The sequence below is a fragment of the Phocoena phocoena genome, chromosome 14 (genome assembly GCF_963924675.1).
Source record: "Phocoena phocoena chromosome 14, mPhoPho1.1, whole genome shotgun sequence".
NCBI lineage: Eukaryota > Metazoa > Chordata > Mammalia > Artiodactyla > Phocoenidae > Phocoena > Phocoena phocoena.
Window position 1 is genome coordinate 1,840,814 of NC_089232.1, and position 23,932 is coordinate 1,864,745.

The 23,932-nt window shown below is 52.2% G+C and overlaps 1 protein-coding gene across 4 annotated transcripts in view; it reads left to right on the forward strand.

Moving 5' to 3' along the window:
• The first annotated feature begins 8,163 nt into the window (after window positions 1-8,163).
• Window positions 8,164-23,932, forward strand: part of UXS1 (UDP-glucuronate decarboxylase 1) — a 75,635-nt gene continuing 59,866 nt past the window's right edge. For 2 of the 4 annotated variants that reach the window (XM_065891759.1, XM_065891760.1), the window contains exon 1: window positions 8,273-8,366. In XM_065891759.1, the coding sequence (XP_065747831.1) occupies window positions 8,273-8,366 (94 nt within the window). Of the gene's footprint in view, window positions 8,367-23,932 lie in introns of all 4 variants that reach the window. The other 2 variants (XM_065891758.1, XM_065891757.1) reach the window with 2 other exon arrangements.

Consider the following 23,932-nt stretch of genomic DNA (forward strand, 5'->3'; position numbering starts at 1 on the left):
CTGCTCACCAAAAATAGCTCAACGCACAGGTCCTTGTATGTTCTCCTTGCAGATCCTTCAAATTCTACAGAAACCTGGAATTAAGCACTTCAGAAATTACTAGTCGCGGCAGGGTGATCTACTTCTCGACCTGGTCTTAGCTGATTGCCAGTGAAACCCTCTGTTCAGATGCTCCCGGGCAGTCAGCCAGGTGGACCAGGGAGGTGCTGACCAGAAAAGCTGTCACATTGTAACAGGGAAGAACAAATCTGACCTCATGTTGGATCTGTTTCTTTTACTTTAACCTTTGTATTCTATGGCCTTTGCTACAAGTTAAGAACGTTGCCTGTAGCCTGAAATATACAGCATAGCCCATTCTCAAGGCTCTGACTTTAAAAAGCTACAACACTTTTCCATTCATAGAGAGATAAAAAGTTGTAGAACAGAGAATAACATTTGTCCTGCTGGAGGTTTACAGGAACATCGTGACCTGACCTACATGGACAGCTACAAGAACAAAGGATTCCAGCACCAAGAAGTCTGCAACAGCCAGCCACACCCCTCCCCTTTTGATATAAAAGAAGCCTGAATTCTAACTCAGAGAAGATGGTTCTTTGGGACATTAGTCCACCATCTTCTCAGTCCACTGGCTTTCTGAATAAAGTCATCATTCAATGCCCCAAGAGCTTGTCTCTCGATGTATCAGCCTGTTGTGTGGTGAGCAGGATGAGGTTGGACTCAGTAACAAGCTGAGATCTACCATAACCTTCAAGGTCCTTGGCCCCTTTGTCTGCCTCTGCCCACACTCTCCAGGGACCCTGCTTGCCCATGAAAGCCAACCTCGGACACCAGCAGGGAACGAGGCAAGCACCCCAGAACTCGCTCCTACATCCCCTGACACACACTCACAGTCTGGCCCTCTCTGGCCCCTCCTGGCCCTGTCACCAGCTTCCCCACTTATCCCCTGTGGCTGGGACCATCCCCTGGATCCTTGTCTGGTTTGGCGGGGTGGTCCCAGCTGTGCTCTGGGGCTCTCAGCCCTGCCCAATCCCTAGGGTGTTTGGTGCTCCCTGTTGTCTTGAGTGAACAGACCGCTTCACAGCCCACGCTGACTCCCAGGAAACCCAGGCCCAGCCCCAGCTCCGTGTTTCTTCAATAATGGACTTGTAGGCATGGGGGAGGGGGGCTGCACCCCCTGAGTATGTTCTCACCTCCTCAGCAAGTTCCAAATGTAAAACGGTGATAGTATGGTCCACTCCCTTGTGCACCAGTTAAGGCCACGGTGAGAAGAGACTGGAGGAAGGCCATGAGTGCCAGTCTGGTCCTTGTGCGGTCAGATGGAGAGGGGCACACAGGGTCAGGGCTCCCCCAGGCCCCCGGCCTTGTGCCCCTGACCTCAGATCCAGGCCAGGTCTCTGCTTGGAGGGAAGGTCCTGCAGGGAACAGGCCCTGGGAACGAGAAGGCAGAAATCAAGAGGCCAAAACCCTCTTCTTTGCTTTGTGTTCTTGTTTTTTCCTCCGGTTCTTTCCCTGGACGTCTGCGGTGCGGGGGGAGGCGCATCTCACCCCTGGCTTCACGCTGGTTTTGCAAGTCCCAACTCCCCGGCTCCTGATCTGCCAACAGTAACTAAGCATCGCTCACAGGGTCAAAGACCACGGCTCCGGGGGCAGCCACTGTAATGCCCGCCTGAAAAAGCGGGAGCTGGTGTTTCTTCTTCTCTTCTTCAAAGACCAGGTTGTACGTGGGTCTGAGGATGCAAGATTTCTATTCAAAACAAAGAAACATTTATTGCCACTGGCTAAGAACCAGGTCGTGTGCTCAACTCTTTTCATATTTACCCAGTATCTTTTGTTTATCCTGTAGGCAACTTGAGTATAGAAACTTTTAGGGATGTAAATGTAGATTTGATCAAATGTCTACTCGTAACTTATTAATTTAGCTGTAATACGTGTTATAAAACACATTCAATAATACATAACTTTAGAGATAACAATTTTTCCAGCCTTTCGTTTCTTCGGTTCTATCCAAACTCTTCATGTGGTATTCGACACACCTGCCTCTATCACCGCCAGAGTCAATTCTGATCCTCTAAAACAATTTCCCAGAGCCCATAACTTTCAGTTCTTGACTCAACTGAGATCTGGAAGTTTCTGAACAGTATATACACTGCCAGCAGAAAAATCAGCCCCCTTCACAAGTATCCGTTCTCATCATTAACTAAGATAGTTGCTTGTTTTTGCGTTCATCCTGTACATGACCTCTGTAATTTGAATAATTACGCTTTTCCTTTCTTAACTGATCTGCAAAAAACCTGTGTGCAGCGACGTTTAGTAGCTGCAAGGGCAGGTCTTGCCTTTACACTAATATCAGTCTGCTGGGGGTCTCTTCTTTTTTCTTTAAATAAATGATTCCTCAGGTGACCTCTACAAGCATCCCAAACTGGGATACTTTCAGGCCCTTCCAAGCTTAAATAGTGTTCAAAATAAACTGGGATTGCATCCCATTTTATGAATCGTTGTACTGCCTTAAACATTAGGTGACTCCTGAGGGGTGAGCTTTAGGGAGACATGATTTCTTTAAGCACTACCTCCACCCATTTCTCTCTATCCTCTCTGGAAGGTCTGATAAACAGTGCTAAAAGTGTAATTTGAGTTCAAATATATATATGAACTGCAAGTTCACGTGAGAACAGAGATATCATTTCTTATTTTAACTTTTGACAGCATGAGGAGTGTACAAAGCAGCTTGATGTTATGTGTGGTTTAAACATCATTGGTTACTGGAATGGCTTTACCGTGGTTTGTTTGTCATTAAGTGTTATTTTGCCTTCTAATTTTAGGATGAATTCATTAATAAACACAATCAAGTCTACAGCAGAAGTTAATTTTCTGCTGATATTCGATGTTCGATAATAGGGATTAAGTGTAGGTTTTTTTGGTTCAGAAATCCAAATTCGGGATATTTAGCTTCTATTTCAGACAAAAATTCATGAAACCGATCATGCTTAAACCCGGTAGAGTGAAGCCCTCTGCTGACACCATTGCTTCAATAGCACACATACGTTCCAAAATTTTCCACCAAGTACCTACTAATGAATACTGCAGTGAGTAACCATAGGCTTTAAACACTTTACATTTTCACGAGCTTTTAAAATTTGTCCAGCTAAGCTGTTTTTCTGCTCTACACGTTTACACCACCCTAAGATGTAACACATCTTAACAGATTCCCATTTGGGCTCTACTGAGTCAGTGTTTTCTCAACTTCTTTGGAAATGTTCTCACCCCTGGCTCTTCCACACAGACGATTCACAGGAGCTGATTCTTCATTTACCCCAAACTCACCATTGATTTTCCTAATAAACGACAGCTGAGCTGTACCAGTAACATTTGTTGATTCCTTAAGAGCAAAAGAAGACCACTTGAAATCATTTGTCTTTTTGACAAATTGGCTACTGATGTTACCTCCAACGTCCCCAGCTCTGTGAGGAATCATTTCTCACCAACAGGTGAATAGCTTTAAATATGTTTATTTTCTCTGGACACATTTCTTTAGCTGCTGCAATAAAATATGATTTAATTAACTCATCCTTGGTAAATAGTTGTCCTTGCTTAGCTAACCAATGAGCTATTAGGAAACTTACTTGGCAGCCTTATTGCATATTTGTGCAGAAATTCTGATTGATTAGACATTTTGTTTTACATGTTCTAATTCTTCTGCCCCTTGCTTTCCTGTGGATTGGGAGTATTGATTTTTTTAACCCTTTCAAATGTGAAACCGTTCTCCACTTGTAGGCCACACAAAAGCAGATCAGCAGGCCGCCGCTGGTTGAGCCTGTCCTTTAATCCTGGAACTGCTGGGACCACATGACCCACCTTCAGGGGGAGTTCTGTTCAGCACAAGAGAGAATTAGAACGTGTGTGTGTGTGTGTGTGTGTGTGTGTGTGTGTGTGTGCGTATCAGAGACAGTTAGCGAGGCACCAGTTTTATTGTCCTCTCTTTGATTTTGTGAACCATTCCAGCATCCTTCTCTTGGGGACAGACTGGGTTGATTTTCATCATTTGCAACACAACTTTCCTGACAATAAACTGCGTTCATCAATTGTCAGCACCCTCAGATGGTGTGAAAACCTCTGTTTCCCAAATGCTGAGAGAGGCACGTCTTCAGTGACACTGCCCTGAAGGCTTCCTAATCTGACGGGGTGACCAGAGTCTACATCACGTTTCTCTTGGCGACTGACTTTTCTGGGGCACCTACGACTCAGTCACAACCCGTACTTTTGCGATGGTCCTTATAAAGCGACATAACACATTTTAGAATCAGAGCTCCCCTTTGCTTCACTAGTGAAGGCAGCTGTCAGCAGAGGCCTTCACATGACATTTTCTGTATGACACTCCTGTCTCTGAAAATGCTAAAAATTGAGAGACGATTATCAGAAAAGTTCAAAGAGTTAACAAATCCAGATGTGAAGGAATGTATCAAAATCAACCAATAATGTTAATGGCTAGTTATGGATACTGTCAATCTAGCATCAATCTAAAAGTTTTGAAAAAGCATGCATTTTGCCAGTGCCTATTTATTGGTGTAACAGCTATTACAGGCACTGTTCTATTTTACATATATTATCCCGAATCCTGACAGCAACCCTGAAATGTGTGTGTTATTCAACCCATTGTACAGACGGAGGCTCAAGGAGGTGAAGTAATACATCCAGAGTCTCATCAGGGGTGAGGCCAGAACTGGAACCTGGGGTCATCGACCTCCAGTCCTAAATACAGTATCAGGCCCTTCCCGCCACGCCCGCGGTGTGGCTATGGCCGTCCTTGGCCTGGGGGTGCCGAGGTCTCTATTATATAAAACACGCTTACGTGCTGGGTCACATCTCCCTCCTCAGCAGAAGAGGACACAGGAGTACGCAGATCATAAAAATCCTGGGTGTTACCGCTGCCATTGTGTAGTCACGCTTCATACTTGTGACTTACTGTATTTTGGGACATAAGTCAATAATACGCCTGTCTCTTATTTTCAAAAAAAAAAAAGATGCTGTGGTAAGGATGGCAGGGGGAACCTCCGTGAAAGGGACCACAATTTAATCAGACACACACAGACCTTTACACTCTGTGAAGCTTCATAAACATCGTTAAGCCAATTAAATCAAACTTCTAAGAAGCAGCCCACACAAACTGTGTACGGGGTGCTGTAGTCTTATGGTCTGTTATACAAGGCCCTTGTTTCTTTATAGTTATAACATTGCTTTCATTTCCGCAAATCAAAAATAAATGACCACCTCCACTTGATAAAATAATTCAGAAAAATTTCCCTTGGGAGATTTTGACGGACACCTTTGAAGACACTTCGGTGGACATTTTAGTGTTACTTTATTACTTCCTCCCCAATATTCAGCGGCTTTATTGAGGTATAATTGACATACAATAAACTGCATATATTTAAAGACAATGTGAGAGATAGACACATGAAATCATCACCACGGTCCAAATAAGGAACGTATCTGTGACCCCCAAAACTTTTCTCTGATCACTCCCTTCTGCCCACCACGAAATGTCTCATACCCGCTCCTCCACAGCCAAGGACCTGCCAGGTAACCTCACGGATAAATCTCAAAAGAACTCGGCTAAATAAAGCCAGACAAAGCAGGGAATATACCATAGGATATCATTCTATACAAAATTCAAGGAAATGCGGGCGAGTGACTTTATTACTTTTTACCGCAAGCATACATTCAATGAAGCAGGAGAGAATGCCAAATCAGAAGATTAACATTTCTGTTATGTAGTTACAAGCTGAAGAAGTTCGACCACATCACTGTAGAGCGAAGATGGAAAGTAGGAGTGATCCTCTTTTTTTATGGTAAAATATAACACGAAATTTACCATTTTAAGCGTTTTTAAGTAGATCATTCATTTTTCTGGGCTGCTTGAACTAATACCTACCTACCAACAAAATCTCACCTACAACCCAACATGCTTGGAACCCACGTAGAGCTTCTGTCAGATTTTGCCTTAGGGCAAGTGTCAAAATCTTTTCTCACATCTCTGCTACTCACCTTTTATCTAAAAATCATGAAATTCCTACTATACAGCACAGGGAACTATACTCAATACCCTGTAATAACCTATATGGGAAAAGAATCTGAAAAAGAATAGATACATGAATACGTACAAGTAAAGCCCTTTACCATATGCCTGAGACTAACACAACCTTGTGAATCAACTGTACTCCAGTATAAAATTAAAAAATTTTTAAAAATTAAAGTGATCATCATAAATAAAAATAAATAAAATCAAAATCATGGGGGAATCTCCTGGCAGTCCAGTGGTTAGGACTCCTTGGTTTCACTGCCTAGGGCCCAGGTTCCATCCCTGGTTGGGCAACTAAGATCTCACAAGCCTTGTGGTGTGCCCACAAAATAAATAAATTAAATTAAAAAAGAAAAATCATGGAATCATAGGATCCGAGGAGCTCAGGACACTCCCTGCTCTAGACACTTCTTTGCAGAAATCATAGATTTAACCCAAACTCAAGATGTTAATGATGAGGAAACTAAGACTCCCAGACAAAAAGCAATTTGTCCCAGGCTGGTGTGCTCTGCCAGTCTACGCAGGGGTCTCTCTCTGCCTCCAAAGGTAGTGTCACCTGGCATTCTCCTTGGATACTGCAGGGGTGGGGCTGGAGTTTGGGGAGGGTGGAGGGCTGGGCGTCCTGCCTTGTGGCCAGTCCAGGTGTGGGCACCATCCTCGGGGAGGGGCTTAACAAGTTTCCTCCGACTCAATGACTCTCCACAGCTAATGGGCAGACCTGGGATTGGGAAGGTTGTATTAGAATCACAAAGTCACAGCATTTGTGCTGAGTGGTTCAAAAGCTGTAACCAATTACTGCCTTATTGCTAGTTGTGTTGCTCTTCTTGGAGGTTTACAACAAAGCTGAAGAAGGGTATTCGATTAAGTTTAGCAAAAGAACCTGTCATTCCCAGAGGTGAGAGGCGCTGCCGGCCGCTCTGTTTCTCCCAGGCGGCTGCTTCCCACTAGCTACCTATTTTACATTTGGCAGTGTACATATGTCCATGCCACTCTCTCACTTCGTCTCAGCTTACCCTTCCCCCTCCCCGTGTCTGCAAGTCCATGCTGTACGTCTGCATCTTTATTCCTGTCCTGTCCCTACGTTCTTCAGAACCTTTTTTTTTTAGATTCCATATATATGTGTTAGCATACGGTATTTGTTTTTCTCTTTCTGACTTACTTCACTCTGTATGACAGACTCTAGGTCCATCCACCTCACTACAAATGACTCAATTTCGTTTCTTTTTATGGCTGAGTAATATTCCACTGTTTATACGGGCCACATCTTCTTTATCCATTCATCTGTCGATGGACACTTAGGTCGCGTCCATGCCCTGGCTATTGTAAATAGCGCTGCAATGAACATTGTGGTACATGACTCTTTTTGAATTATGGTATATGATATGCCCAGGGTATATGCCCAGCAGTGGGATTGCTGGGTGGTATGGTAGCTCTACTTTTAGTTCTTTAAGGAACCCCCATACTGCTCTCCATAGTGGCTGTATCAGTTTACATTCCCACCGGCAGTGCAAGAGGGTTCCCTTTCCTCCACACCCTCTCCGGCGTTTATTGTTTGTAGATTTTTTGTTGATGGCCATTCTGACCAGTGTGAGGTGATACCTCACTGGAGTTTGGATTTGCATTTCTTTAACGATTAGTGATGCTGAGCATCCTTCCGTGTGTTTGTTGGCCATCTGCACGTCTTCTTTGGAGAAATGTCTGTTTAGGTGTTCTGCCCATTTTTGGATTGGGTTGTTTGTTTTTTGATATTGGGCTGCATGTAAACTCCTTATTTTTAAAAGAAAGATGTTCCAGCCGATCAGAAGGGAAAAGGCACGGGGTCTGGACTTCATCGGTGTTTAGGGGACTAATCGTTGTCGCTGCCACTGTTCCGGCTACAGAAGCCGAGGGAACAGTCAGCTTTCAGAGGGAAGCGGTAAAGAACTCCAAACACCTGCCCATCCCCGAGTCCGCCCCGAGCGCTCGGATAGGGGTCTGGAGCACACCGCCCACGGCGGCCCACGAGTAGCGCTTGGGACCGCGCACGCGCACTCGCCGCCCGCCGGGGCCGCCGCACTGCGCCTGCGGGGCGGGGCGTGGCGAGCGTGGCGCATGCGCGCGGGCCCCGCCGGCAGGAAGCGGGCGCGGGGCGGGGCCTTCGGGCCGCCCCCGCCTCAGCCGCTCAAGTAGCCCAGCGGCCGCAGCGCGCGGCCCGGGATGCTGAGCCAGGCGCTCCTGCGCCTCGCGTCCGCCGTCAGCCGCAGGAGGATGAAGCTGCTGCTGGGCATCGCGCTGCTCGCCTACGTGGCCTGTGAGTGCGCCGGCTGTTCCTTCCCGCCCGCGGCCTGCTCTCTCCCTCTCTCCCTTCCGCTCGGCCGGACGGGAGGCGCGGACCCTCGGCCCGGCTTCCCCGCCGCACGCGGGGCTGCGGGCGGCGGTTCCCGAGCGTGCCGCGTCGCCGGGCTGGACTAGGGGGTGCGAGTGCTGTCGCCTGGCAGAGCCCCCGCGCCGGCTGCCTGCTCTTAGGAAAATTACTCCGCGTTTGGCTGCGGGGGAGCCCAGTGTCGCCGGACCCCGCCGGCCCGCGGCCGGGCTCAGGGGTCCGACGCCCGGGGGTCCCCGCGCCCAGGGTCTTGGCGCCCAGGTTTCTGGACGCCCGGGGGTGCCCCCGCCCAGGTGTCCGCGCCCGGGGTCCTGGCGCCTAGGTGTTCGGATGCCCAGGGGTCTCTTCGCCCAGGAAAGGAGGGTGCGGGTGCCGGTCGGCCCAGCACGGAGGCGCAGCGCTGGGGATCCCGGCGCCGCTTCAGCTTGTGTGGTTCTCCCGTCATCGCTCACCGCGGCTGCCGGACCTAGGGCAGCAGGGGCGCTTTTCAGGCAGAGGGTAGACCCTGTGGTTTCTTAGAGGCAGAAGCTGTCCCTTAAAAAAGAAATATTCGATGGGAATGTAGTTTCATTGCTGTTATTAATACTTCCCCAAGTACCAAAATTGGACCAGGTGAGTTCGTTTGAATCCTAGCCATGAGAGTGATACACGCTGAAACGAAACACCTGCTCGCCGGTTGCGTTACCAAGATCTGACTCCCGAGGTGAGGGAGGCTCGGCAAAGTGATTTCAGTTGAGCTCCAGGAAGATGCGGGTGACTGAGACCCAGCCTGTCTGCTGCAGCCCGGCTGGGGCCAGTTAGTTGGGAGTAGTTTTCGAAGGAGGAAGAGCTAGTCTGAAGCGTGTGTCAGTCTTGAGTGAGACAGCCGAGAACCCAGGGGAAAGACCGCTTGAAGCTGTCTAACTGTTGTTAGGACTATAATTATATCTAAATTGGCTGCGAGCTTCCCCATAGGTGCGTGAGCCTGTTGCATTGTCTCCTGTGACTATGTCGGCGATCCTAGGGAATGGGTACTATCGTTATTCCCATTCTAGAGGTGAGTCTGTTAAGGCTAAGAGAAATCAGGCCAGATTTACTGATGACCACACAGATGATAACCTATGGAGACCAAGACCAGAGCCCGGCTTGCCGGGGAGCTGGGGCTAGAACCCAGGTGGATTTTGGGTCTTCTGAAGGTAGGGGGTTGTGGGATGTCATTCACAGTTCTGTAGACCAGGAAATCCTCCTGAGCCCTTACCTTTGTCTCTCCAGCCCTTATTGCTGCTTGTCTCTCTGCTTAGTCCTAGGGGACCCCCAAGGAGTGCGAAACACCTGGGCGGTGTTTCTCAAACTGCTCTGTGTCAGAATCACCTGGAGGGTTTTCAGAACACAGGTTGCCGCCTCCCCCCTCAAGTTTCTTATTCAGTAGGTCTGGGGTGTGGCCCAGCCATTTGCATTTCTAATAGCTTCACCTCAGATGCTGTTGGTGTGGTCTGGGGACCCCACTTTAGAACCTGTGGCCTAAGCAGGTGAGTTGAGTTGGCCACGAATTAGATGCTCACCCAAATGAGGGTTAAAGTACAAACAGGTAGGAAGGAAGGGAGGGAATGCACAGGGGCTTGTGCTGGTAAGTGAAGTGTGGGTAGGAGTGACTAGGCAGGCTGAGGGTGGGGGTGGGTTCCCAAGGAGTAGCATGTGCAGAGGTCCTGTGGCAGCCAAGAGCAGGGCGTGTCCTCAGAATGTGGAGAACTGGACACGAAGCAGCTATGAGGCTGCCCTGGCAGGCGGGTTGGAGCAGGCAGGCCTGGTGGAGGCCTCGTGCCAGCTCCCGACGCGGGTGAATTTAGCTGTGAGGTTTTAGACTAGGGTGGAGGCAGTGCTGGTAACAAGCAGGGTTGGTAAGTCCCGTGGCTCCCGACTGACAGCGTCCGAGGACATTGAAGGTGTCCGTGAGGCATGATGCCCGTGACGTCTAGTCTCTGCTCTCCTTGTTAGTAATCTTGCCCTTTTGTTTGAGAAAACGCCCTGCTCCCGGATGACACACAGCGCCTTCTGGAAATGCTCTTGTGCCCATGCGGGGCCAGCCTCCTTGCTAGCACATAATTCTTCAGTCCAGGCCCAGGGGCTGAGCGCGGGCCAGCTTGCACTGCACTGAGGTTCTTCTCCATGCGTGTGTTTTCTTCTCGGTAACGGGGATTTCATGCCTTGTAGCACTTACATCAGTGCTGTTAGCTCCTCGGAAGAGCTCAGAGGTCTGAAAGTCATGCCAACCTGCTAGGTAGATCCCTAGGCAGAGACTCAGCTGGAATTACCTTTAGTGTTTTTGACAGGCTAGAGTTTAAAAGTCAAATAGGCTTTGCCGGGTTTGTTGGTGTCCCCAGGAACTGTTTTCCTCTACCCGGAGGCAAGCACTTCATTTCTTTGAGCCGATGATTTTGGTGTTTGTCCTTGTGCCGTAGAATCTAGATACCACCTAGTGGCTTTCTCCTTTAGGAGACTGTTTATTCTCCTTTCCCCCACCAACCCACGCAGATGCGGTGTGATTTTAAGTAGCTCAGCACTTAGTGTTTACGCGTATGACTAAATGTTGTTCACCTGAGCCCCATGAACTCACCTTTTCTTTTTCCCGGAGCTAATGACTCCACTCTCCAGGCCCTATACTGTTGGACTGCAAGCTTTGTCGCTCATGTCTTTCTCCCCCAAGACGCTGGGCAGCCTCCCAAGCTCCCTGAGGAGGGGCCTTCGGACCTCGTGCCCCTGGCCTCAGCCCCGTTGGCCTGGAGATCCTGTCCCCCGATGGCCACTGCCTCATTTCAGCTGGAGGTCACGGGAGGAGCATTGGCAGGTGTTGGCCGTGTCTTCTCTGTCTTCACATTTAATTGGCAGGTGGGTGGTGAGGCTCCATCCCTTCTGGGTCCTGGTGCCGAGGCTCAAGCCAGCTCCTGTCTCTCTGTGACTTGGTTTCTCCCGGGAGATCCCAGGCCCTGCCCTCTTCCTGCCCCTGGCGCCGTCCTCCACGGCACACCTCGGCTCGGCCCCTCCGTACTCGGGTGTGCCCCGAGTGTGCATTTGTGGACGTGCGGTTGATAACTGGCCTCCTTCAGGAGCTCTGTGTTCGGCATGTGGAGCCCCCTCCCAGAGTGAGGCCTCCGTGCCGCAGCGGGGTCAGGGGCACCTGCGTGCCCGCCCGCCCAGGGATGCGCACCCGTCTGGTGACGCGTGCGCATGTGCCGGGTGCTTCCAGGCCTGGCCGCCCAGGAGCCTCGCTCTGCCGTTCTGGGAACCTTCCGAACTGTCCTTTGGAGCGGTACCCTGCGGGGGTGCGGTGGCCTGGTCTGCTCCTCTTCCTTTTGTCTCTTCTGTCACTTTAGACTTTGGTCCTACTTTTTGGAAACCTTGTCGTCTAACTCTTCTAGTGATTGAGAACATTTATGTTTGCTACTATTTTTTATTTAGAAGCGTTCTCTTTCTCCCCGAATTTAAAAAACCACAGAGTGTGGTCTTTGTGTCAGGGTCTCCTCTGCATGGTGGTCGTTTGCTCACTTTTCTTCCCCGGGAGAGTCTCTTACCCCGGTGGCTTCCTTTCTCCTTGGAGGCTTTCCCGGGACGCTGGGCCGTCTGCTCTGTTTGCACGATCGGTCCTGGGTGGGTGGGGGGCCCCCCGGCTGCCTCACTGGTTGGTGGAGCGTTCAGCATCCTCCGGACGGCGGTGCCGGCTCTCCCGGGCATCCCCCGGACCCGGGGCAGGGGTGCGGGGCTGAGTCGTACCCTGATCGTCCCCCGGCTGACGGGGCCCCGTGCCGCAGACCCTCTGCCCTCCCCTATGCAGAGACTGACCGGGCGGTTCTGGAGCCGGCAGGGTGCAGCGGGCAGGGCCCTTCTCCAGCCTCCTCCACGCGACCCGCCCCCGCTCCCCGTCTCTTGGTTCCTCTGTCCTCTTCATTCTTCTTCCCCTCCCGAAAGCGCTTGTCCCCATCCCCCTGTGCACCTTGGTTTATACCCGAAACAGCAGAACAAAGGTGAAGCTTGCTTTCTGCCATTTCAGAGGCACTCCTTCAGCTCTGGAAAACGCGAGTTGTGACAGTAACAGCGCTCACCTAGGTTTAGGTGTGTCCTGGGTTTTGTTGGGAGGACACCGTATTTGTGGTGCTTTCCTATCCTGTCCCTGTTATTCCACCAAAAAGATGCTAAATCACCCCTGAAAACCACATGCAAGCATGTTTTACATGTGTTAGCTCTGCACGTGTGATAACAGACATCGAGCTTCTCTGAGCTGGGACTTCTGTGAGAGTAGTTTTCCCCTTGGTCTGATTAGCCCTGCATAATTGGCGATCGTTAAGTCACTAAGCAGACAGGTGCTGGTGATGCCAGTGGACTCCTGGGGGGAAAGAGGGGGAAAAAGGGGAAAACAGGTGAACTTGTTTAAGTGGTGCTTCCAGATTCCCCTGAGCCCAGGGGTCACTATGCTTGTTACCGCAAGTTCCCAGGGTCCCCCCAGGCCCAGAAATAGCCTAGAATCTCCCCCCACCTTCTTGGTGGCCGGGAGGGGCATCCTGGAAATTGTTTTGACCCTCGACATCTACTGTAAGAATTTCCACACCTGATTTCTATTGTATTGAAAAAATAATTCAAGCACCTAAATAACCCTCGGCCTACATATGCCAGTTCTTTTTTCCCCCACATTTGCTCATTCTTTTCATTTTTTACATATATTTCTTTGTTGAAATATTTGAGAGTTGTAGACATAGTAATACTTCATGTTTAAATACTTCAACACGTGTCTCCTAAGATCTGCATTTTCTATGTAATCTGATCACCATTATCATAGTCTAAAAATTAACAATAAATAGTATCTGATATGCAGTCCATATTTGAATTCCCTCCGCCCGCCCCCGTGGTACCATAAATGTCCTTATAGCCTTTTCTGCTTTTTTTTTTTTTTTTAATCTAGGATCCCGTCAGGGTTTACACATTGCTGTTATGCCTCTAACTTGTTTTTTCATGACATTTACCTTTTAAAAGCACAGGCTGGTTGTCCTTTAGAACCGTCCAACCTTCTGGACTTACCTGACTGTTTCCTCAGGATTAAATTCAGGTAAATATTTTTATGATAACGCTGGTCGATTTGCATCACATCAGGCTTGTCCACTATCAGTGCTGAGTTTGATGCCGGTAGGGGCTGGCTGCCGGCCACTTGATTGCCAGGATCCGTGTTCCCAGGACCCAGCCAGGGGATCTCGGAGGCTTGCAAGCCAGCGCGCTCAGCATCCATTGCCAGTCCTCGCCTGGATCAGTTTTATATTGGGGATCACAAAAGCGGCAACTTCCTAATTCTGTAAATCCTCCTCTGTTTATTAACTGGCGTTCTTCTGGACAGAGGGACCGAGGCCTGCCCCTTCCCTCCCTCCTTCCCTCCCTCCTTCCCTCCCTCCTTCCCTCCCTCCTTCCCTCCCTCCTTCCCTCCCTCCTTCCCTCCCTCCTTCCCTCCCTCCTTCCCTCCCTCCTTCCCTCCCTCCTTCCCTCCCTCCTTCCCTCCCTCCTTCCCTCCCTCCTTCCCTCCCTCCTTCCCTCCCTCCTTCCCTCCCTCCTTCCCTCCCTCCTTCCCTCCCTCCTTCCCTCCCTCCTTCCCTCCCTCCCTCCTTCCCTGTCTGTCTTTCTCTCTCTCTGTTAGCTTTCTGGGGGCTGCTGTAATAAATTGCTAGGAACTAGGCGGCTTTAAAACAAGGGAAATTGATTCTCCCACGATTCTGGGGGCCGGAGTCAGAAGTCGAGGTGTCGGCAGGGCCGCCGTGGTCCCCTGAGGGCGCCTTCAGGCTGCAGGTGCTTCATTCCTGGTGCTGGTCCTGTGGCCCCTTCCCTGCTGTCTGTCAGGTCCCTCCGTCTCTTATAAGATCACTGGTCACGGGTTCGAGGGCTCAGCTGGATAATCTAAGGTGGTCTTTTGGTCTCAAGATCCTGGATTACACCTGCTAAGACCCTTTTTCCAAGTAAGGTCAGATTCCCAGGTTCTCGGAATTAGGATGTGAACATATTTTGAGGACCACCATCAATTTATGCCCCTCTTTTTTTTTTAAAGTCACTATGGACTAGAGGTTCTATCTTTGAGCACTTCCTTGATCTCCAGATGCTCCAGGCTCATCTTGTGTTTTCTGTGCCCCAAACCTGGAATCAGCCATTTCTACAAGGAGCCCTGCTTCCTCTCGGTGGAGAGTATGGATTAGAACTCAGGGTCTGAGCACTCACCGAGGTGTCCTTGCTTCCAGCTTTCGCAGTGGACAGAGCCAGGACAGGGGCGAATTTTTTCCAGTTGTGAGTTTATGCCGATGCCCCCAGTTTAAATCATAACGGGGTTCTTCCTCCCCCGCCCACTTCCCATATTGCTATTTCCTCCCTCCCACTATGAAAATCTTGTTTCTGACATCAGGAAAAACTCATTTGCTCTGTACTACCAGCCATACCGGTTTCAGAATCATTGCCTCGTTACCAGTACCAACGACAAGCTTAAGAAAATTCAGAATTTCTCTGTAGTTCCTTTTGTCCTTAGAATCTATCTCACTCAGGGTGTACAGTTATTGTGTTGAAAAGCTCCATGAAACATGTTTTTCTATGCCTGATACAGGTCAGGTTTATTTTTCTGTTTGTGCTCCGTTTATTTTAGGATTTCTCTTTTCTTTCTGATTGTTAAAGTGTGTAAGCCATTTCCATGGTTCAGAAGTCAAACTGAATAAAAAGCTATGTGCAGACGTGTCTTGCTGCAATCCCTGGCCTCCACCCTCTTCTCACTGTCATTAGTCCCTTTTATGCATCGTTGGTTTCTTTCTGCAAATCCAGGCATTAGGCTGTGTGTATATACACACCTGCTACTCATCGTTACCAGAAGGTAGCGAATCACATGGACGGTTCGCCCCCTTTTCCTTTCCTGCACAGTATTCCCTGGAAGGCTCTGGTATCGGCGTGTGGAGCTCACCTTTGCTCTGTGTATCTCTCCTGTGTGTGTGCCCTGCATTCTCCGTGGCCAGGCTCCTGAGCAAGGCGTTTTCCTTGTTTCAGACACTCTGCTCTTGGAAACACTGCTGCAGCGAGTAAGCTTGTGCGTGTGGTCCCCCGAGCCATGCCCCGGAACACCCCCGTCAGAGCTTGTGGACAGCTCACCAGGCAGAAGTGGTGTCTCCTGCTTCAGTGTGTATCCTCTTCCTAGGAGTGACGTCAAGCATCTTTCCAAGGGTTAAAGGATGCTAATGTATCTTTCTCCGAGGACTGTTCAGCTTTTGCCCGTTTTTCTGTTGAGTTTGTGGTCATCTTTCCCCTCATTTTTAAGAGCTCTTAACACATCGGGGGTGTTAATTGTCCTTTGTGAGGTAAGCTGCAGCTGTTTTCTTGTGCCTCGAGTGGTTCCGAGGAAGATACCTGTGGTCTTGGTCCCTGTTCCTGGCGCAGAGCTCCTAAAACCCTTGGGGTTTCCTGAGCCGTAGGGGTGTCTTCTGTTGTTCCTAAGATGCCCCTTTTGATCACCCTGAGTTTTTTTTTTTTTTTTTGCGGTACGTGGGCCTCTCCCTGTTGTGGCCTCTCCCGTTGCGGAGCACAGGCTCCGGACGCGCAGGCTCAGCCGCCATGGCTCACGGGCTTAGCCGCTCCACGGCATGTGGGATCTTCCCGGACCAGGGCACGAACCCGTGTCCCCTGCATCGGCAGGCGGACTCTCAACCACTGCACCACCAGGGAAGCCCCCACCCTGAGTTTTTGCTTGGGGGTGACTCAGGGTGGGCCCTAGATTGGCCTGGAACGGGGCAGGTCACTGTCAGCCTCACCCCGCGACCTCCGGAAGCTTTGTAAAAAGTCGTCAACAGTGAGGTGTGGCGTGCTCCTCGGTGGGTGAGGAGCTGGGAGGGTGCTGCCCAGAGAGGCCGTGGAGGCTCTGGTCCCTCCGAGAGTATCCATTCGTCTGTTCCTGAGCTGCGTCCTTCCCGATAAACTGGCTGTCATAAGGAGACTGTCTCTCTTGAGTCCTGTGAGTCTTTCTAGCAAATCATCAAACCCAAGGAGAGGGGGTCGTGGAGCCCTGACTTGCAGCCAGTTGGTTGTGAGAAGCACAGGTGGCCCCGGGCCTGGTGGTGGTGAAGTGTGCCGTCCTGTGGGCCTGAGCCCTCACCTGCGGGGTCTGCGCTCAGGGCAGCTCGTTGGCGTCCAGGGGGCCAGAGCGCTGGTTGGTGGTGTGGAAACCCCGCACCCTGGGGTCAGCTGTGTTCTGGGGGTGGAAACATCTTAGGACGATTTTTCCGTTTCCCCATGTGGTTCTTAAGACCGTGGTCCAGGTGTTTGGAGGGAGGTGAGGCCTGGGCTGTGAGGGGCGCGGTGCCCTGGAGGCCCGGGGGTCAGCGGGTGGAGAGGTGCACGGGGTTGGACCCCGGAGCCCAGGGCGGAGGTGACAGGTGCAGGGACTGGGGGCCCTCGGGGCCAGGAGGCAGGGCTGGAGATCTGCCCGGGTGGGAACCCTTCAGCGAGAGGAGCTGCTGTTGGAGGAGAGCCGTGTAGCTGAGGAGCCAGGATGTGATCCACCTGCCCCGGATGTTCAGACTCGGGGCCAAGCGCCGCCTGTGTTGCCCCCCGGGCCTGTGGCGGGTGTCGCTCGCAGCTCTGCACCCTCCCTGGGCTCCTGCCTGCCGGGCGTGGGCTGGCAGGTGTGAGCCTGGTGGGGCGGGGGGAGCCCTGCTGCGGAGACGGAGCCCTGGGGGGCGGGGGGCGGGCGGGGTGTCCCGTGGGGCTGGCTTTGAGGGGGGCACCCCGCAGAACCCCGCACGCTGGAACTTCCCTGTGTGCATACACGTCTCCCTTCATCGTCTTCCGTTTCCTGCCTTTGTCCGTGTGGGAAGAACATAATACAGTACTTGTAATACGCGTGGGGCGCGATCACCCGAGTGGGCGATGGGAGCGATGTGGAGACTTGGAATCCGGAGCAGGGGCAGGACGGGGACGAGTCACCTGGAGAGAAGGCGGGAGTGCCACGTGGGAGGGCGGACACGGAAGCGCAGCTGCGCGGGTCCTGCACTGGCCGGAGCCTGACGAGGGGGCCGGACCGGGGCCGTGGGCTCGAGGGACTCGCTGGGGCAGGAGCGCGAGGGTCTGCCGGCCACCTGGGGGGAGGGGCGCCCAGAGCTGTGCCCATCACAGAGGGAGAGGCGGCCGGGCTCTTGTGACATCGGTTTGGGTTTTAGTTTAGTTTAATTTTTATTTTATATTGGTGTACAGTTGATTTACAGTATTGTGTTTCAGGAGTACAGCAGAGTGATTCAGTTATACGTATACATGTATCCTTTAAAGATTCTTTTCCATTGTAGGTTATTACAAGGTATCGAATATAGTCCCCTGTGCTATGTGGTAGGTCCTTGTTGGTTACCGATTTCCTATACAGTAGTGTGTATATGTTCATCCCAAGCTCCTAATTTATCCCTCCCCCCTTCCCCCTTTGGTAACTAAGTTTATTCTGTATGTCTGAGAGTCTGTTGCTGTTTTGTAAAGAAGTTGTTTAATGGTTGTCTTAGAACGCGGAGCCTTCGGAGGCCTTGAGCAGGGAGGGGAACAGAGGTGGGCTCTCAGCTTGCGGGGAGATCGGCAGGAGCACTTGTTAAACCCCGGTGGCTCCCCACCCCCGAGTTTCTGATTGGGGAGCCCTGCCGGGGCCTGAGAATCTGCATTTCCGACGGGCTTTCGGGGAAACGCTGTGTAGCTCTGGTCCAAATGAGCCTCTGCCCTGTCTACGTCGAGGGGGCCGGGGGCTGTCCCCTCTCCAGGCTCCTCCAACAGCGGGAGTCCTCGAGATGACAGTTGAGTTTGGGGTCTCTACTGCCTGACCGGCTCAGGGATCTCATGGGTCATCCTGCACTTTGCAAGTGTGGTGCTGCCCTATCTGGATGGACCTGGACCTAACACTTCGGCTCCCCTGCAGACCTTAGGGCACTTATTTCAGACTTTCTCCCTGCGGGCTGTGGAAATTGCAGTGATACCAGAGCCTAGAAAGGCCTTCCTCGTGTTTCTCAGACTGTCTCATGCGTAAATACACCTGCATGAAGTTTTAAACATGTGTCTAGTGTGAACAAGCAGAAATGGATTCTACTAAGTCTCATCTCAGTTAATAAGTGACATTTTTACATGTAAAGACTTTCTAAAGGGACCGATGTTATCTACAATGCCCACAGTTTCTTGCGTTTTTAACCACTTTGGGGAAAAATTTTTCCCATGGAAATGTTGGGGCAGCTTTCTTAGGAAAGTCTCTGGGGAGGTGTGAGTCGCTTAAAGGGGTTCTGTGCCGAATTTTGGGACCCGCCACCTGGGACTCTGGAGGCTGTGGGGTGGGGAGCTGGAGGGCTTGTGCTGGGGCTCGTCCTGGAGGCCGTCCTGGAGGAGGTGTCTCGGGGGGGAAGCAGGGCTGGCGCAGGGCCTTTGCGCGTGGCCTGGGAAGGACGCCAGTCGCCAGCCTGCCAGGGCTCCCCAGACCGCCTCATCTGGGCAGCTTCCATTCTGTGTAACGCTGGCATGAACGCAGGTCCGGCCGGTGGGGCAGGGTTCCGGGCCAGCTCTCCTCGGGTCGGGGGGCCGTGGGGCAGGGTTCCAGGCCAGCTCCCCTCGGGTCGGGGGGCAGGAGGGCTCCCCATTCCGTGGCTGCTGCCCTTCGTGTGTGATGCTGCCTTAGCCACCTGATTTTAGGGAGACCTGGAGGCGGGGAAGCTCCCTCCTCTGACAGCCCCCTGCCTTATCTAGAGAATTTTAGACAGAATAGTATCTTGTGATGTGAACCCTCTGATCGGTTTAGGATGCGTGTCCTTGTCTGCTTTGAAGGCCTTCAGCTGAGCCACCGCAGGGTCTATATCTGTTCCTCGGGGGCCGGAGTTGTGAGGGTTCGTGGGAGGTGAGCAGGGCTCCTCTTTCCTGGGCGCGTTTGATGCCGTGATCACACAAGGCAGGCAGCCTGCGTGGTAGGGATGGGGGCCCCTGGGACCTCAGCCACCCTTTCTGCCCAGGCGGGAGGAACTTTGCCCGGATCCTGGGTCGATGGGAGATTAAAGCACCTGCCTGTGCTCTGGTTCTGGTTGTTTCGCTGCGTGACCGACCCCTTCAGGACTTGCTGGCACAGAGCAGCGGCTGTTTCACCACCCTCATGGGTCTGTGGGCTGGGAATTTGAAAAGCAGAGTCTGTTCTCTGGTGGCATCTAGCCTGACGGTTGGGACTCACACAGCGGGGCTGGAGGGTCCCCTTCCCGGAGACTCGGCTGGCAAGTCTGCCCCTGAGGACAGCTCAGCCGGCGTGGTTGTTGGAGCCCCCGTGGGTGACCTGTCTGCCCTCGGGTGGTCGCGGTCCTGCCGGCTGGCCCTGGGCTGCAGGATCCGGTGTTTCAGCAACTGAGGCCCACGTGCACGCTGGTTCTGACCGGCTGCCCAGACTGCGGGCAGGGCCAGGACCCCTCCTCTGATGGGATGTGTCACCTGTGGCACGAGGGAGGGTCTCGCTCTCTGAACATCTCGCTGACGCTGCGGAGTGCAGCAGATGGGCTGGGCCTGGCCTCTGCTGAGCCCTGTCTCGGGACCCGAGAGGAGCAGGGGCGGCCGGGGGAAGGCGCCCGCACTGCGGCGTCCTGGAGCTTTCTCCACAGACGGTGTGTGGTTCGGGTGAGCCCAGGAGCCTGGGCGCTCCGGGTCTCCATTGTGAATCCGCCTCTGGAGGAAGCGGTTCTTACCTGTGCAGGTGGAGCCTCCTTCTCGGTCAGTGGGCTGCGTGGCCTTGAGGATTTCACGAGGTCTCCGTGCTCAGTTTGGGTCTGATCACGTGTCCCACGGGCGTCTGGGGGGAATGAGCTCAGCAGCCGTTTGGGGAAAACAAGGCGCCTGTCTCCGTGGGAGTGGGTGGGGATGAGGCCGGGCCCTAGACGGGCTGTGCAGGCCTGGGAAGGAGGCCCCCGCGTGGCCCTGTCACACGGCTGTGGGGCGACCTGACAAGGCACAGGTGCTCCTCTTGGCTCTGGTCTTCAGCTGTGACGTGGGAGTGACCTTGGGCTTGGAAACGGTGAGCCCGGAAGGCCCCTGCAAGGGCCCTGGGGTCACTCCAGCGCCACCGAGTCCCTGCGCCTCCTTGTCCTGAGACCCAGGCCGGGTCTGTTCAGGGTCTGTTCCTGCCCGCCATTAGACACCTCTCCCCGTCACTGTGGGATGGAGAGGGAGGCGAGAGTGCGTTTGTCCCAGCCGTTATCCCTCCCACAGCCGCCCCCCAGCTCTTAGCCTGTGACAAACCTGTGTCACACCCGCCCTGACCTCCCGGCCCATCCTGACACCCTGTCCTCTGCTTTCAGCTCGCTTCCCCCCTGCCCGTCTGCCCCTCACACCCCTGCTTCCTCTGGTGCTGAAACCCTGCTGCCTTCGCCACACCAAGTGTTGCTGGTCACCTGCTAACCAGGGCCCAGCTACCTGAGGGGAAGCAGTGGTGCCCGCATTCAGCTCATGGGCAGAATCCTCGGGGGAGCTTGTCAGGAACACAGCCCCTGAGGCCCACCCTGACCTGCAGCCTCGTCTTCCCTCCCCAGGGACCTCTGTTGCCCTTCTCCTCCCAGGGCATCCATCTCCCGCTGAGCCCAGAAGGTGGCTCTGCTTCTGAAGATAAAAAGGACCAAGCAAGTGATGTTTGTGAGAAAGGAAGAACGTTCCCTGACCGCTGTTTGGCTGGTTTCGGTGCCTGGCCTGCCCGTGCTTGGTGTTTTGGGTGTGAATAAGGACACTCCTGCTCTTGCAGGGGGACCCACCCTAAGCCGCCAGTTAAAGAGAGGTGTGCCGTGGTCACCATGGCCACACGGGGGGCCGCAGCATACCCTGCAGGGGCGGGGCGCCGTCCCGAGAATGGAGTGCCCCGGCGAGGTGCCCGGAGACCCCTGTAAAGGCAGCTGAAGGGGTGAGGAGGTGCGGAGTCCTGTGGGAGCAGGGGCTGCAAGGGGGTCCGATGGTGGGGGGGTGGGTCACGAAGCCCTGGGGTGGGCGGGGAAGAGCAGCTGGGGAGGAGGGCGCGTGTCCGGGTGCCGCGAAGGGGCGTTTCCCGCCCACGGTCCGCATTATCCGTCTGTAAAGGGCGGCGAAGCTCCTGAGGTGCGCGTCTTCCCCGGCAGATCCCGGGCCGCCCGCGCTTCCCGAGGGAGACGATGAAGCAGAGCCCTGCTGGGGCCGGGGGGATGACTCGGGAGACCGTGTGTCTACTTCCCGGAAGGGAGGGCAGCCTTACCTGCTCTCAGGTGGTCTAGGTGACCGCAGGAGGACCGAGAAATGTCTCCAAAATAGACATTTTAAAGAGATTCAGGAAGAGGTTGAGAAGGAGAAAACGGAATAAACTAATAACCGTGGGATGATTTGGGAAGAGGGTCAAAAGGCTGTCACCACTCGGAAGGCACCTTAGGGCCCGGGTCATCTCAGGCGCAGTTAGTTCCCTGGCACAGAGAGAAGGGGACGCTTCCGGGCTGTTTTGATGAGGAGCTAATCCTAAAGCCAGAATGAGACAAGGTACTCATTTCAGGTCCACAGTGAGGACAAGTGTCGCAGGGTCTGCACCTCCTGGTTCACGGGCACCTGGCATCCCAGGTGAGCAGTGACCTAGATAGAGACCGGGGACAGGGGGCATGCAGCTTAGCAGGGGCTCAAGAACCTTTTCCCTCCTTTTTACAAAGCAAGGTAAGCACATAGATACAAGGAGAAAATAGTCACGTCAGCACCTGAACTCAGTATTTTGGCGTCTTCAGACAGTCTTCTTTTTTTCTGTGTAATTTTCAGTAGCAGATATATTTTCTTGTCTGGGGCCGTCACACCTGCATTATCAGGTTGCAGCATGGTTTCGTTGCCATATTTTTATTGAGATGTAATTGATATATAACGTTTTATTAGTTTCAGGTGTACATGTGATGATTCAATGTGCGTGTGTGTTGGGAAATGATCACCATAAGTTTACTTAACATCCGTCACCACACAGTTACAGATTTTTTTTTTTTTTTTTTGCGGTACGTGGGCCTCTCACTGTTGTGGCTTCTCCCGTTGCGGAGCACAGGCTCCGGATGCGCAGGCTCGGCGGCCATGGCTCACGGGCGCAGCCGCTTCGCGGCATGTGGGATCTTCCCGGACCGGGGCACGAACCCGTGTCCCCTGCATCGGCAGGTGGGCTCTCAACCACTGCGCCACCAGGGAAACCCCACAGTTACAGATTTGTGTGCGTGTGATGAGATCCTGGAAGACTCACTGTCTTAGCAGCTTCCTTCAAATACTTAGGACAGTGTTGTTAACTACAGACACATGCTGTACACAACATCCCCAGGACTTATTTTAACCCCATTTCACACCACCCATCCCTCACCTCCCATCTCCCACGTCTGGCAACCGCTGATCTGTTCTTTGTACCTGTGAGCTTGGGTTTTTGTTGTTTGTTTTTAGATTCTACATGTAAGTGAGATCCTACGGTATTTGTCTTTCTCTGACATTTCACTTGGTGTAATGCCTTGAGGATCCAGCAGTGTTGCCGCACATGGCAGGGTCTCCATCTTTTTGTGGCTGAATCATATTCCATTGTGTATATACACCATATCTTCTTTACCCATTCATCCGTCAGTGGATACTCACCTGACGTGCGTATCCTGGCTGTTGTGAATAGTGCCGCAGGGAACATAGAGGTACATGTATCCTTCGGAATTAGTGTTCTCATTGCCTTTGGATAAATAACCTGGAGTGGAATTGCTGGATCGGGTGGTGGTTCTGTTTTTAATTTTTTGAGGAACCTCTGCACCGTTTTCCGTAGCGGCTGCACCAGTTTACATTCCCACCAACAGTGAGTGAACCAGGGTTCCCTTTTCTCCGCACCCTCACCAGCACCTGTTATCGCTTATCTTTTTTGATAATTGTTAGTCATATTTAATGACTTTATGATTTCGTCACGTGAATGGCTATATCATAATTTATATAATAGTTCCCCAACTGTAATGTATTTTGGTTTACTCTTTCTTAATTATAAATAAGGCTGTGACTTGGGAAGGCCGCTTTTTTGTGTGTATACTTATTTCCTGAGGATAATCCTCAAAAGTAGGATCACATGGCCCAAAGGCATAAACATCCTTTGTTTTATGAGTGATGCATGTAGTGCAGCTTCATTTTAATTTCCCCCATTTCTTGCTTACTTTTGCCACTTTCTACTTATTTATCGCTTATCTTTTCGATCATAGTTTCTTGTATTCGAAGAGGGCTCTGCTTTTGTGGTTTCATCATGCCCCTTGTTCACAATGGGGATCTCCTGCAAGGAGCATGATTTTGGACACTGAGAACTCTGCAGTGAACGTTTATTAGCCCCCCTGCTGGGTATCGGCAGATGCAGTGAGAACATGCCTAGTGTCGCCCCTCACCTCAGGGCCTTCCCAAGCTCACAGGATTGCCAGCCCCAGACTCCAGGGTGTGTGTGTGTTTGCTCCCTGCTTTCCCCAGCATCTGGCAGCACCTGAGCGCTCCTGGCC